This window comes from Cryptomeria japonica, chromosome 5 (assembly GCF_030272615.1).
Source record: "Cryptomeria japonica chromosome 5, Sugi_1.0, whole genome shotgun sequence".
In the NCBI taxonomy this organism is placed as follows: Eukaryota; Viridiplantae; Streptophyta; class Pinopsida; order Cupressales; family Cupressaceae; genus Cryptomeria; species Cryptomeria japonica.
Genome location: NC_081409.1, coordinates 691,963,179 through 691,977,415, shown reverse-complemented (window position 1 = coordinate 691,977,415; position 14,237 = coordinate 691,963,179). Strand labels below are relative to the sequence as shown.

At 37.1% G+C, this 14,237-nt stretch overlaps 1 protein-coding gene across 4 annotated transcripts in view; it reads right to left on the bottom strand.

Moving 5' to 3' along the window:
- Nucleotides 1–14,030, bottom strand: part of LOC131067345 (uncharacterized) — a 163,043-nt gene extending 149,013 nt beyond the window's left edge. Inside the window, exons 1-2 of one of the 4 annotated variants that reach the window (XM_058002312.2) lie at nucleotides 13,459–14,030; nucleotides 12,786–13,167 (exon numbers count right to left, since the gene is read on the bottom strand). In XM_058002312.2, coding sequence (XP_057858295.2) covers nucleotides 12,786–12,846 — 61 coding nt within the window. In that variant the 5' untranslated portion in view covers nucleotides 12,847–13,167; nucleotides 13,459–14,030. The remainder of the gene's footprint in view (nucleotides 1–12,785; nucleotides 13,168–13,458) is intronic. The other 3 variants (XM_058002311.2, XM_058002310.2, XM_058002309.2) reach the window with 3 other exon arrangements.
- Nucleotides 14,031–14,237: the final 207 nt, after the last annotated feature.

Below are 14,237 nucleotides of genomic sequence, written 5' to 3'. Positions count from 1 at the left end.
GAAATGAGCATGATAGAGCATCCAGACTTGATCAAAAACAATGAAATGATGAAGTTTTTGCCTAGAAGGTCAAATTCGCTCCTATCCCTCACTGAAGGACCAGAGCGATTTTCTTTATATGCACAATTTTAGACTTTTTTTTGGACATTAACTTTTATTCATAGCATGAGGCAGGATGATATCTTCCCTAGCAAAGACATTTCATGGTGAAAAGTGAAGCATTTGGGCCTGGAGGACAAAAATCGCTCCTATCCCTCACTGAAGGACCGGAGCTTGAAATCCAAAATTTCCTTGTCCTTGAAAGATTTGAACAATTTGACGACTTGAGGAGAACCAAGGAAGTGCTTTTTACCAGTTGAATATAATTTGAAGGCACAAACATAAGGACAAATGCCCCAAAATGCAAAATCGCTCCTGTCCCTTAGTCAGGGACCAGGGCGAAATCCAGTGTAGCTCCCGTCCCTCTCCTAGGGACCAGAGCGAAATTCTTCATAAGGTAAAATTCAGGCAAAAGCAAGCAAGTTTTAAGTTTGAAGGCAAGAAAGGAGGGTGAAACTAGACCGTTGAAGATAAATTTGGAAGTTGGCAAAGTGTAGTTGAGCTTGAAAGTACAAATTCGCTCCTGTCCCTCAGCCAGGGACCAGGGCGATATCTTAGTTATGTTGCCTTTCCTCCAAGTTCAAACCACTCCAAGTCAAGGTGAAAGGTGGCAAGGACGTATTGAGGCGTCTCAATGAAGAACGAAGTTACAAAGACCACCAAATTGAAGGATTTGCACCAAATGTCCCAGATCGCTCCTGTCCCTCAGGCAGGGACCAGAGCGAAATTTTCATGAGGGCCTAAAGTTTGAAGGTTTATCAAGTATCAAATGTCTAAGAAGGATCAAAGGACTTCATTTTACACGATGAAAGCAATGGCAAGTTGGTGAAAGCAAGCATGAGCCCAGGACATTGAAGTTCGCTCCTGTCCCTCAGTCAGGGACCAGGGCGATATTTACTATATTTGCCAATTCATTCAAAATTCACGCCAAGTCAAGGTTGTACAAGGTTGCAAAGGGTCTAAGGCGTCTTAAGAGGATGGTATACAAAGGTTTCAAACGTCAAAGGGTCATCAATTGAGCCAAGGAACCTATATCGCTCCTGTCCTTGAGCCAAGGACCAGGGCGATTTGCACAAGATCATTCGTTTTCCTTCAAGATCACGTCAAAGTCAAGGTTCGCAAGATCAAGGATATCATTTGCAAGGTGATGAACAAAGAGTAAAGCTTGAGAGATAGCAAATGTTGGCCAGAGCATGAAGTTCGCTCCTGTCCCTCACCAAGGGACCAGGGCGATATCCACCTTAGAGGGCATTCATCCACCAAATCAAGACGATCAAGCTCGAGTTTTTTGGCAAACATGCCAGTCTCAACGTGAGGATGGAGGTTTTGAACATAAAAGGTAAGAGAATCAAGACTAAACATCAAATTCGCTCCTGTCCCTTAGTCAGGGACCAGAGCGATAGGTTTGTGTCCTTACCTCTTCCAAATTTGGCGCTAAAACATTCTTTAGATTTTATTAAATGCTAGGAAAAAATCGATAAATTTGAAATCCAATTAAAGTTAGCATTTAACATTAGCGCATGGATCTTTATTAAATAATTTTTGCCTCTTAAAAATCGAGTTTATTTGAAATTATAGGCATTAAATTAATTAATTATAAATAAAATGGGGCGCTTGATTTAAAATTTGTTTCATTTTACAAAGGTCGGCCTTTAAGTTTATTTTAAATTTGCCTTATTCACCAAAGTCGGCCTAAGGTAATGATGAGGGGTAAGCGTCTATAAAGGGGGAGGTGAAAATTTCATTTTCACATCATCATTTATCATCTTTTCATATGCGATTTGGAAGTATACAAAGGAAGGGCGAAATTATCATTCAAGAGGAGGTGCGAGTCTTATCAATAGGAAGGCACAAGCATTATCAAAGGAGTTCGAGTTTCAAGTTAGGCGAACTTGCCAAGGACATTGAAGACCACGTCAAAGACATCCCCAAGGGTGGCGAATTGATAAAGAGGACGTTCATTATCCTTCAAGATCACGTCGAGGCCATCTAACATTAATTTTGCCTAGGCAATCCTCATTTTGTATTCTAGTGTTAGCTCTCAAGTGAGGTATGATGATGTGGATTTATTGTTTTGATTTTGATCATTGATCGTTATTGCCTTAAATTTTGAATTTTGAAATTTTGAATTCCAAAAGCTCAATCCTTTTTAGGAAATGATAACTCAAGGATTTATTATGAAGTTTCCTAAAAATTAATCTAATCTATGTTATATATTGCAAAATCATGTTCCTAATTTTGAAATGTTGTGCAGGCATCAAATGGAGATCTCATCAAGGAAAATCAAGCCGGATCAAGGACGGTCTTCGCCGGGACGATCAAGCCAGGACAAGGGCAACCTCTTCCAATCCAGCGTTCCAAGGCGAGGTACATCATCATCCTACACATCAAGGACACATGGAGTTAGAACAAGGGCTCGTTGAAGAAGCAAATAGTTCCAGATGAATTAATTAAAGCAAGCTTCTCAACAACATCAAGTTGAATATTTACTAAGTTACAAGTGTCAGACGAGGTGGCATCCTAGTCATCACGTCTCCAATCAGTGAGGTCCACCTCAGCATGTCCAAATTCAATGTACTTAACTCATGGAAGGTAGCACAAACTCCGATGTACCTACCTCGGCTATCCATTGGTCGATTTTTCTAGAGGGGACATGTGTCCAAGCAATACAATTTTATCATTGGTCAAGCATTAAATGTTATGTAATGGTTGTAACAAACCCTAATTAGGGTTTTTATTGTTGAATCTTGGCCATTGATCTCGAATTGATCTAAGCCATCGAATTGTATTGTGGGCACTATATGCCCTGACATTTCATTTTGTAAAGGAGTTAGAGAGATAAGATAGAAATAGTTGAAAGTAGTTAGTAGATAGAGTGTAGTTAGAAATTGATAGAATAGCAATTAGAGTAGAATAGGAGGACAAGGCAAGAAATTGTTGCCATTGATTGTAAACAAACTCCATTTTCATTGAAGTAATGGTGAAATGTGTCGTTTTCTTGCAATTTGCATGGTTTCTTGTTGAGTCTTCAATCTTAGATGGTAGATGATTAGATGAATGGAGGAAATGTGATTGATTGATGGTGGAATTCGTATATCCATACTACTAGCAGTTTGTTGATTGCAGACTTGCCTTGTGTAGTCAACTGGAATCGTTCAGCTTAAGCTCAATTTCAATTTGTCGCTTCTTCATTGATATGCATCAACTTGATGGTGTCTATGCCTGCGGTGATGATTTGAACATCATAAAGCTTCCCTTAGAAGATCGCACTAGCCTTGTGGAGATGGTCCATTGATGTCAAAACAAGACCTAGTTAGAGTTTCATCAAAAATCAAATCATTGCTCCTACATTCTTAGTATTAGGATTAGATCTTCTCTTCGCCCTCATCCTTTTTCCATTTTTTCAAATCTAAGCCAATAAGAGCCTGTGTTCCAGCAAAGCAGATCGGAAGTTCAATCATCAGATGTAAGTCCCCTTGTGATTCCAGCAAATCACATCATACCACTGGAGCTTATCCACACGTAGAGACCCTACATACAGGAACCTTGAAGTCATCCCGATTGATCCTTTTCGCGACATCTTCAGCATTCGGAGGCTTTATTCAAGAGAGGATAAGGTACCCTTGGGTATTTTATTCTGTGTTAGGCAGTGTACAAAATACACGTCAACAGGACATTACAGTCCACCCCTCCCAAATTTGCTTGTCCTCAAGCAATGTCGATTTTAACTTTCTCAAACTAAGTCATCTACCAATATGAATAAAAAACACGGAGCATACACATGAAAAACACGAAGCATTTGATACCATTTGTAATGTCCCCTACTTGATCTATTTCAATATATTAAAATTGATTGATATTCTTCAATTAGTTATTAACAAGTGCTTATCTATTTTCCTCATTAGATGATTAATATCGTTAATAATATAGATATCAAACCCTGCTACTACTTCAGTTTTAAGGGAAAAGGGTTTGCGTATGTTACCAAAGCACTTAGAGACCAACTACAATAGGTTCCCTCAAAGTTTACAGATCCAAGCCCTTATCTATCTTGGGTCTATACCCTCAAGGCTTATGGGTCACTGATCCCCACCCTATCTTGGGACTTAACCTATTGCTTGGATTTAGACTGCCCCTCTTCGGAACATTTCATCCCCATCTTCTTAAATACTGACAGTAATAACATGATTTAGACTATAAGTACACTAACTTCTAATGTATTATGAATATATATGATATTAAGTATGATTGTCATACATATTGTAGTTTATAACAGTATTATTACTAAATTCTACATAACAACTTTATCAGGCTTCATATACTAAGCATACATATTAAGCACATCCCCATGCATACCACCAAGAACACAAATGTTACTGCCTGTAACTTGATAACAACTCTGATCTGATCTGATCAATGGTGATGTCACTAGATGCTTTTGATTCCTTCCCTTTATATCTCTCAATTTGAGGGAGAGGTCACACCTCTTCATCATGTATGCCCTTTGGCAAGAGACATACCCTTTCACCATTAGTACCCTTTGAAAGAGTGCAACTCTTTGTTATTTCTACTTTGAAAGGGACACATCCTTTCATAATCAGATCTGCACTTATTATTTAAATCAGATCTGCACTTCTCATTTCCAAATTATCCCCCCTCTCAAATGAGGTTCTCTTCTCCCTTTTATATCTCATTATTGAGGGAGTCACAACTTTTCCTTTCAGGTCTTTTGACTTTTCATTAACTTAATTAATTTTTAATTAATCGTAATTAATTATATTATTTTACATTTTAATTTAATTTTTTATGTTTTAATTTTATTATTATCATTTATTATTAAATTCTATTTCAAAGTGGGGACATTACAGTCCACCCCTCCCAAATTTGCTTGTCCTCAAGCAATGTCAATTTTAACTTTCTCAAACTAAGTCATCTACCAATATAAATAAAAAACACAGAGCATGCACATGAAAAACAGGAAGCATACACATGGATAATTGCAAACATGAAGCATACACGTGAATACACATATTGTCAGATTTCTTCTTATTGACTAGAATGATTCAATGATTCATCTTTACCTTGCAAGATGGCAAGATCATAGCTCTAATACCATTTGTAATGTCCCCTACCGGATCTATTTCAATATATTAAAATTGATTGATATTCTTCAATTAGTTATTAACAAGTGCTTATCTATTTTCCACATTAGATGATTAATATCATTAATAATATAGATATCAGACCCTGCTACTACTTCAGTTTTAAGGGAGAAGGGTTTACAAATGTTACCAAAGCACTTAGAGACCAACTACAATAGGTTCCCTCAAAGTTTACAGATTCAAGCCCTTACCTATCTTGGGTCTATACCCTCAAGGCTTATGGGTCGTTGATCCCCACCCTATCTTGGGACTTAACCTATTGCTTGGATTTAGAATGCCCCTCTTTGGAAGATCTCATCCCCATCTTCTTAAATACTGACAGTAATAACATGATTTAGACTATAAGTACACTAACTTCTAATGTATTATGAATATATATGATATTAAGTATGATTGTCATACATATTGCGGTTTATAACAATATTATTACTAGATTCTGCATAACAACTTTATTAGGCTTCATATACTAAGCATACATATTAAGCACATCCCCATGCATACCACCAAGAACACAAATGTTACTGCCTGTAACTTGATAACAATTCTGATCTGATCTGATCAATGGTGATGTCACTAGATGCTTTTGATTCCTTCCCTTTATATCTCTCAATTTGAGGGAGAGGTCACACCTCTTCATCATGTATGCCCTTTGGCAAGAGACATACCCTTTCACCATTAGCACCCTTTGAAAGAGTGCAACTCTTCATTATTTCTACCCTTTGAAAGGGACACAGTCTTTCATTATCAGATTTGTACTTATTATTTATATCAGATCTGCACTTCTCATTTTCCAAATTATCCCCCCTCTCAAATGAGGTTCTCTTCTCCCTTTTATATCTCATCGTTGAGGGAGTCCCAACTTTTCCTTTCAGGTCTTTTGACTTTTCATTAACTAAATTAATTTTTAATTAATCGTATTTAATTATATAATTTTACATTTTAATTTAATTTTTAATGTTTTAATTTTATTATTATCATTTATTATTAAATTCTATTTCAAAGTGGGGACATTACATCAAGAGACTTTTCATGCAGCTTTGCAACCCTGCTTAATATTTCCATATAGGAATTCTTTTATAATTTTTTAAGACTGCTTTAAGGCACAATGGAAGAGTGTACAAATAACATTCTCAAGGTAAGGATCAGCAAAATACACAGCTCTATTTCTACCCCACAGACTAAAATACAACTCCAATGTCACCTATAGTGCATCTAGAAACATAACACACTTAACTACATTGAAATGAGAACCAATGGAATCTCCTTCACACCCAAATAGATGGATTGCATTTGCAAATATAGATAGAAAAACAATTAAGAAAATACATCTCCAAATGATGTGAAAATGTTAATTATATGGATAAAACAAAGGATTGATTTCATAGAGAGAGGATACTGATAAACTCCAATTAATAACAAATGGAGTAGCTTCTACTAAAAGCTACTACAAAACCACAATAATAAGATAAAATGAATCTATCAATACCTTCTTGAATAAGCCACCTACCCATGTTATTAATCTACCTTACACCACTACTTGCTACCTGTTGTGGCCATTTCACACATCACCCCATTGCAAATGGGGACCTATTGTGACCTATTTCGCACATCGCCCCATTGTAGATGGGGACCGCCTATTTTTGCTTTTTAGAGTTTTGCTTTGGCATTGCAACTGCTAATCACCAGTCTTTTTGCAAATGAGGAGTAGAGTTTTTGAGAAGTCATCCGAGCCAAGTAGAGAAATCATGCTCTAAATAGTGTTTGAACGTTGTCAAAGTGCTTAGAAGGTCTAAAGGACAAGGATCGCAATTGCTTTGAGTCATTTCTAACAACTTTCTCTTTTTAGGAATTTCTACTTTTTTGCTTATTTCTAAAAATAGAAAGTTTTGTTTTTCGCACTTTGGGCACAATCCCGGAAGCATCTTTTTTAGCTTGTTTTTTGCTTTTTTCTGCTTTTTTTAAAGTAGAACCTAGGTTTTGTTCCTCAGGTCATTTGGTCAGTGCCCATGTCTTCAGATTCGAAAAATATTGCCTCAAGTACACAAAGAAGGGTTTTTTTTTGGTTTTTTTTCTGAAATTAGGATTTTGATCCTCGGGCCATATCATTATTGCCCATGTCCTCATAATCAAAAAAAATTGATCTCTAAGTGTAAAAAGCAAGGTGGTAACTCTAATTAGGGTTTTGTTCCAGATAAAACTTGGCATGAACATGGCTGATCAAGTATAAAGGTGATAATGGAGGTAGGCACATGGCTGTCCAGATGAAATTCGCCCAAGTTGGAAGGCATGAAGTTGAACATGGCTAATGGAAAGACATCCTCCAAGTCCACCCAAGCCAAGCATGTCAAGGCAATGTCTTAACACTATCCAAGTCCGCCTAGGTTGGAAAATGGCTTGATCAACTTGGAAACATGTCCAAGACACTTCAAACTTCACCCAAGGGAAGAATGGCAAACAAAGGTTGAAGTCCGCCTTGTCTAGAAGATGGCACATTAACTTGGATGTCCAAGCTCTCCTCAAGTTCGCTTAGGCATGTTGGAAGATGGCAAAGAATGCTTGAAGTCCGCCCATGCACAAACAAACTTGGCAAGCAATCGTCAAACTCCTACCTTCAGTCAGCTAACTCATGGCAGAGGTCAAGCTGTAGTTGAAGAGGAAATCAAAGAATGTCCAATGATCTTCCAAGTCCGCCTCATGTCCATATGAACTTGTCAGCTATTGGAAGTTGTCCAATCACTCACAAACTCCTACCTTCAGTTAAGAAACCCATGGCAAGAGTTGGTTAAGCTCCTACCTAAGGTTAAGCCAACAAGGTTTGAAAGATGAAAGCTAAAACAAGGTTGGCAAGAGGTCTTCCAACTCCGCCTAGCCTTGAAAAAGGATGGCAAAACACATTCCAAGTCTGCCCTTGGGAAAGCATGGACTAAAGCAAGCAATGTCCAACAACCTCTAAATTTCGCCCTACCAAGTACTTATCAAGCACAAACAAAGATGGCAGGCAACCTTCCAATTCCACCTTGTCCAAGCGGTTTCAAAGTCCGCCCATGATGGAATAAAAGCTAAACAAGGTTGGCACAACGTTGTCCAAGTCCGCCAAGGCACTTAGAAACCATGGCGAAGGAACCTTGAACTCTGCCTAGCTTTAAGATGGATGTCCAAAGCAATACAAAGTCCGCCATGGCTACAAAAGAAAAGCAAAAGCAAGGAATTAAACAAAGTTGGCAAAGAAAGCATGTCCAAGAAGATGTAAACTCCGCCCTGTCCAAACATCATCCAAGTCTGCCCTAGCTTGAAGGTGTGAAATGGTAAGAAGAAGCTCAAGTCTGCCAGCCTAAGGAAAGATGAACATGGCAGATATAGCATGAAGTCCGCCTTGTCCAACAAGATATAAAGTCCGCCATATGGAAAAGCAAAAAAAGGTTATAATGTATAAAAGCATGAAAAAGAAAGTTGTCCAAGAGCCTCCTAAATCTGCCCATGGCAAAGACACATCAAACTCCGCCCAAGTAAGGAAGCAAAACATGTCAAGACTTCCTTGAACTCCGCCCTAGCAAAGATATTATGACTAAGACTTTCTCAAGTTCGCCTTGGCATCAAATGCTCAAGTGTGTTCGAGCATAAGCCTAAAACATGTGGCAAGGATGAAGGTAAAACCAAAGGTGGCAGGACATGATCAAAGTCCGCCCAAGTGAAGCCAAGAAAATGGCGAATAGAAGACAAACTCCGCCTTCCTAAAGCACATGGCGAAGATAATAGATTTATTTCATGAATTGTGTTTGCAATGTTACCTAACTTGATTACAGGTTTCTAGAATAGGCTCAGCTCATCTTATTCTTAAGTAAAAGATGTACTCCTAACTACATTGTATGCTGTGTTTCATCTGATTTTGTGAATTTAGAGCAAAATAGAGAGAGGTCCAAAAAGGGGGCATTACATTAATCCAAACACCCTTAAAAACATGTTGGATACAACCAAGGACAATCTAAACCCTAAAATAATAAAGGATGCATATCATGCTAATTGTTCATTCGGGATACAGCACATACACAACAAGGTCGGGAAGTCCATCCAAACTAAGTCAAAAACGACACAAAGGACATTCAAAATAACCCAACATAGAAGTTAACTTTCAGTAAACACTCACATAAGTGTATGCCATATTTGTGTCAAAGAGACCAAGATCATTGTAAGAGAGGACAACAACATGAAGTGAAGGATACAACCAGCAATAGAGATAGAACAACATTCAAACAATCTCAATAAAGATAATGATCTTATTTGAAGTGTCTTTAGAAAACCTATGATCAATTTAACAAAAAGCAATGCCAATATGCCAATGCAAAGAAAACTCAAAACAATATTTACAAAGACTTGGAGATATAAAGTAACCTTTTGGTTCACCACCAATGAAGATACCAATTTGGTGTATGTTAACCCACTTGTGGGCTACAACAAGGTTACAACCCTACCCAACTCTAGATTCAATCTTGTGCCCTACTTTATGGAGGACACGTACCTTCACCATCAATCCCACTTCAGCTTTATCAATTAAAAATGTCAATTACAAAATTTACCAATAAAGAAAAATGAATTAAGAAGAAAATGTGAAATATCAAAAAATGGTTCTAAATAAAATTATAGTTATTGGAAATATATAATATGTTTAATAAAAAAACATGAGAACGGCAAGTATGTACCAGTGCAATTTATAACTGGTAATACTTGACGTATACGTAAAGGTCTGTGTTCTCATGTGTCCATGTATGTGTACCTTAACATGCACTAGTAAGCATATTTGACATATTGGTGCAGACTTATACCATTCATTGGAAGGGTGTTCTTTTCCGAGACAACTTAACAAAGATTTTGACCTCTTATCCAAGATTTCAGAATGTCCTTAGACTGAGAAGACAAGACAGCTCTTAGATAAAATTTATTTTATTGAGATTAACCTCTCTAGAATAAGGGATTAACCTATACCATAGCCTAGGAAGGCGGTGGGTAGAAGAGCACTATTGTACATAATGCAGTTAGCATCACTATTGGGAGGTCATTCTCAAGAGGCCGGACAGCAGAGACATGTCTGGCAAGATATATTCCATACTTAGGAATTGTGTGTACAATTGGCGGCTCTTATGCCCTCTAATTTCCCAAGCTAGGGATTCAGTTGATACATTATAAAACATTGCAATTTGAATGAGAAAGAAATAAATGATAACACTTAGAGTTCTAAAACTGTATCCATTGAACGCTAACACAAAAGTTGGGCCTTAATTCCCTTTTGAGTTCAATTGAACTCCTAGAACCTAGAATTATTGCCGAGAAGGGTGAGATCATTGACAACGCGTTAATTTGTGCTTACAGTGTAAAACCTTGGCCAAGATGGTGTTGTGTAATGTATGCACTCGTCTGATCTTTAGTACCAGATACACCTCTAGTCAAAGCGTCATACTAGTAGGGAGTTACCCTTAGTATATGACCAACTAAGCGTGTAGGTCCTAACACCAAGTCTCAGATGGCATTGAGTTCTCTTTTTCCTTTACCTCCCTGCGAAGGGTCGGGCCAATCCAGAAGGATATGGCACGGGGGACTAGACAGTCCATGGTTGGGTGGAAAAGCGCCCTTAATGATGCTTTCCCTCCTCTTAGTATCATGACAGAGTTTTGAAGTTCAGAACTTAGCATCAGATGCAAAGCACTCTCTAAACCCTTTCTCCCTTTAATTTCATGCAAAGTTATTCATTTCTTAATCTTACATGTATGCTTAATTTTAGTTCAATGTAATTAGTCTTTCAGTTATCATTATTCTTGTTTCCTGTTTTAAAAAAAAAAAGATTTCCCTTCTTTATGTTACTTGCTACGTTTATGTTAACGGCTATATTTGCAACGGTTAGACTATTTTAATTAATATCTCTTTTAAATTTCTAGCACGTTACACCAGCCCACAAAAATGGTATCTTTATTGAGTTCTCTAAAACAAATACAAGAATTATTGATGACTTCAATCGACACTCAATAAGCTTGAGACACTTCCTTTACAAATACAACTTCTAGACTGTAGAAACAGAATAGTGACAGCCTCTCGAAACTCACAGGACTGAGTACAAAAAATGTGATTCTCATAACAAGTAATAACGATACCACTCTCAGATCAATATTCACAATATAAAGACTCAAGAAGAGTTACTGATTTTTCACAAGAGTCTCTAATATTTTCTATATACTGAGATACTGAATATAATATCTTTCTTCGATGATATATATATTGTCCTACGATCCGTAATAATATTTCTCTTATAAGAGGTGAAAGAATCACCAGTGCAAAGTCTTATCGCATACCCCATAAGTCGACCATTACTCTTCATGAAGGGAAAAACATGAGCCACGCATAATGAGCGGTTACACCACCAACAAGAGGGGAAGGCAACGGACAAAATCCACGCAGAATAGGAACGGATGCCAACGCAAAATAACTCCACATCGGATAGAAACAGCTGCCAACGCAAAATAACTCCACATTGGATAGAAACAGCTGCCAACGCAGGACACAAACACAAACAGCAACCACTAATACAAAGATGAAGAAGATGCCTTGAGAAGCGTCGCACATAAGAAATTGGAGCTTGAACGGAACACAGGTAGAACTCTCTCGCAGCTACAGGAACTTCAAAAAAACAGAGTGAGGACAGTTAATGAAAAAGGATAAAAAGTGGACCCAAATGAAGAAAGGGATTTTGTTAACAGAGAAGACGGTAGAGCAAGCAAACAATGGAAAAGGCAGAAAAAACCTCTGCAAAAGCCATAGGAATACCTGCATTTGCATCATATCAGTGTCCAATACTAGAAACTGATGAAAATGCTGCAGATATTGGAGAAGATAAGAGACACAAAGTTGAAGCTAAAAGCATCTAACTCAACTAAATAAAAGAAAGACTAGCTCAAGAGGAATGCATCTCCATGCACAAAAGACAGATCTGAAATTGAAGAATTTACCCCTCTACTAGAGAAGAAAAAATCTGAAGAGAAAAGTTAATGTACTGGCCTCATATATACAATAACTGGATCATAGCGCAAGATGTTGACAGCCTCATTTTATGTGAATGAGAGAAAAGATGATAAATAAGTCATGCTTTTTCTAAACATATGCTGACATTGAGAAAGATGAGACCAGTCCACCTCCACCAATGCCTCCACAAAATGAAAGAGGAGACCAGTTTTGTCAATTGTGGATATTAATATGGTTAGTTTCTTTCCTTCCAACCTTTATAGGCTGAAACTGTGTAAATCTTTTGGTTAACACATGTTTTTCATCTGGTACAACTATCACATTTCTTGATGTAAGGTAAGATATATCACTCAAAATGAAAAACAGAATGCTGCAGAACACGGGTTGCTTTACCATTTTGACAGTACCAAATAAAACATTTTTGTGCCTTAATGTTAATTGCCCCACTCAAGACCGTTCCAAGCCCAACCAAAGAGGCCAAATTACAATATTCGACTGAATAAGACAATCTGTACATACCTTTACAATGGCGCCCACTGTTTTCCGCATACCTCCAGAGGCATATGGCCGTAATCCTCATGACCTAGCTTTTCAAAAGAGCAAGGTATATCCGTAATCTTCAAGCACAATTCTACAAAATCAGATTTACATTTGTATACAAAACCAGAATCCAAGGGATATAGCTGAACTCGTTCCTCGTATAAAAATTACTTTAACTATAAGAAGCTTAAGAACCTAGCATTCAAATTGACTTGCCGAAATTGCCTTTAATTTTCAAATTCGGGAAAATACAACCGACACCCTGCCTCCAACAAAAAAGTATTTATTCTTCCAACAACAAAAGCAAAGAACTAATTAATTAGCTTCCCGCTTGAACCCTGCCGTAGCTGACAGTATTCTCCTATATATCCATTCAATACAAAAATTCTTGTGCATATTAGAACACGAAAAGAGGCGGGAAAACGACGTCGTTCTTTCTGTACCTCAAATTTTTAACCAAATTGAATAACTTCAAAGCAATTTAACCTCAAAACCCTCCTGCGACTATAGAAATCCAAAAACTAGACAAATAACTCGACCTAACATTAATTTATGCGATGTAAACACAAATCCAACGCAATAAGAAAAGGAAAAATAGAAAGCATTATTCCTTTTCTGAAGATAAAAGAAATTAATGATAAAAACACCTTACCTCAAAAAAAGCATTTCCTCTTCCACAAATTTGAAATTACAGTCGCTTCATCACAATAGCTTTCCATAAATGCATTAAATCTGTAATTTCTTTAAGAATGATCAAGGGATTTATGATATAAATGCGACTTTCTTCGTACGAAAACAATCGTAATTTTTGACAATAGAACAGCAAATTTTGAAAGTTTTCTATGAAGGAAATGAAGACAATTGTAGGTTTTCTTAACCCTCTCGTATTTGGTTTTGTTTTTTATTTATCGGTGGTTTTACTCAGAGATCATTGTTTGTTATGCGAAAAGTATAGAGCTTCAACGTGTTCAATTAAGAAACACGCTGCACATCTAATGAAGTTTATATTGCGGGAGTTTTTTAATCTAAAAATAGGTAGAAATTCACAGTTCTTTTCAAGGTGATCATTAAAGTGACGCAAAACTCAAACCATGTAAAGGCGCCGATTCATTCCAGAGAGTTTGGAGCTACGTTCCTTTGAGCTCGGAGTAGAGATGTACGCCGTCCAGTACAATAGTTTTGAAAGCGATTCTGCATTTTTTTTTCTCCTTTATCCGGGTTAAAATTTGTATTTAAAATATTGCACTTTGTTCTTCGTTAGACTCGTTGTTTGTTCGAGAAGAAACGTTAGGTAGTTTAAGTGGTAAGAGATCTTATTTATTTGAAATGAAATTAGTGCAATCAACGATTGATTACACCGTTAGAAATGAAATGATGTTAATTTCATGTATAATATAAATGATTTATAGGATTACTGATTGTTTAAAGATT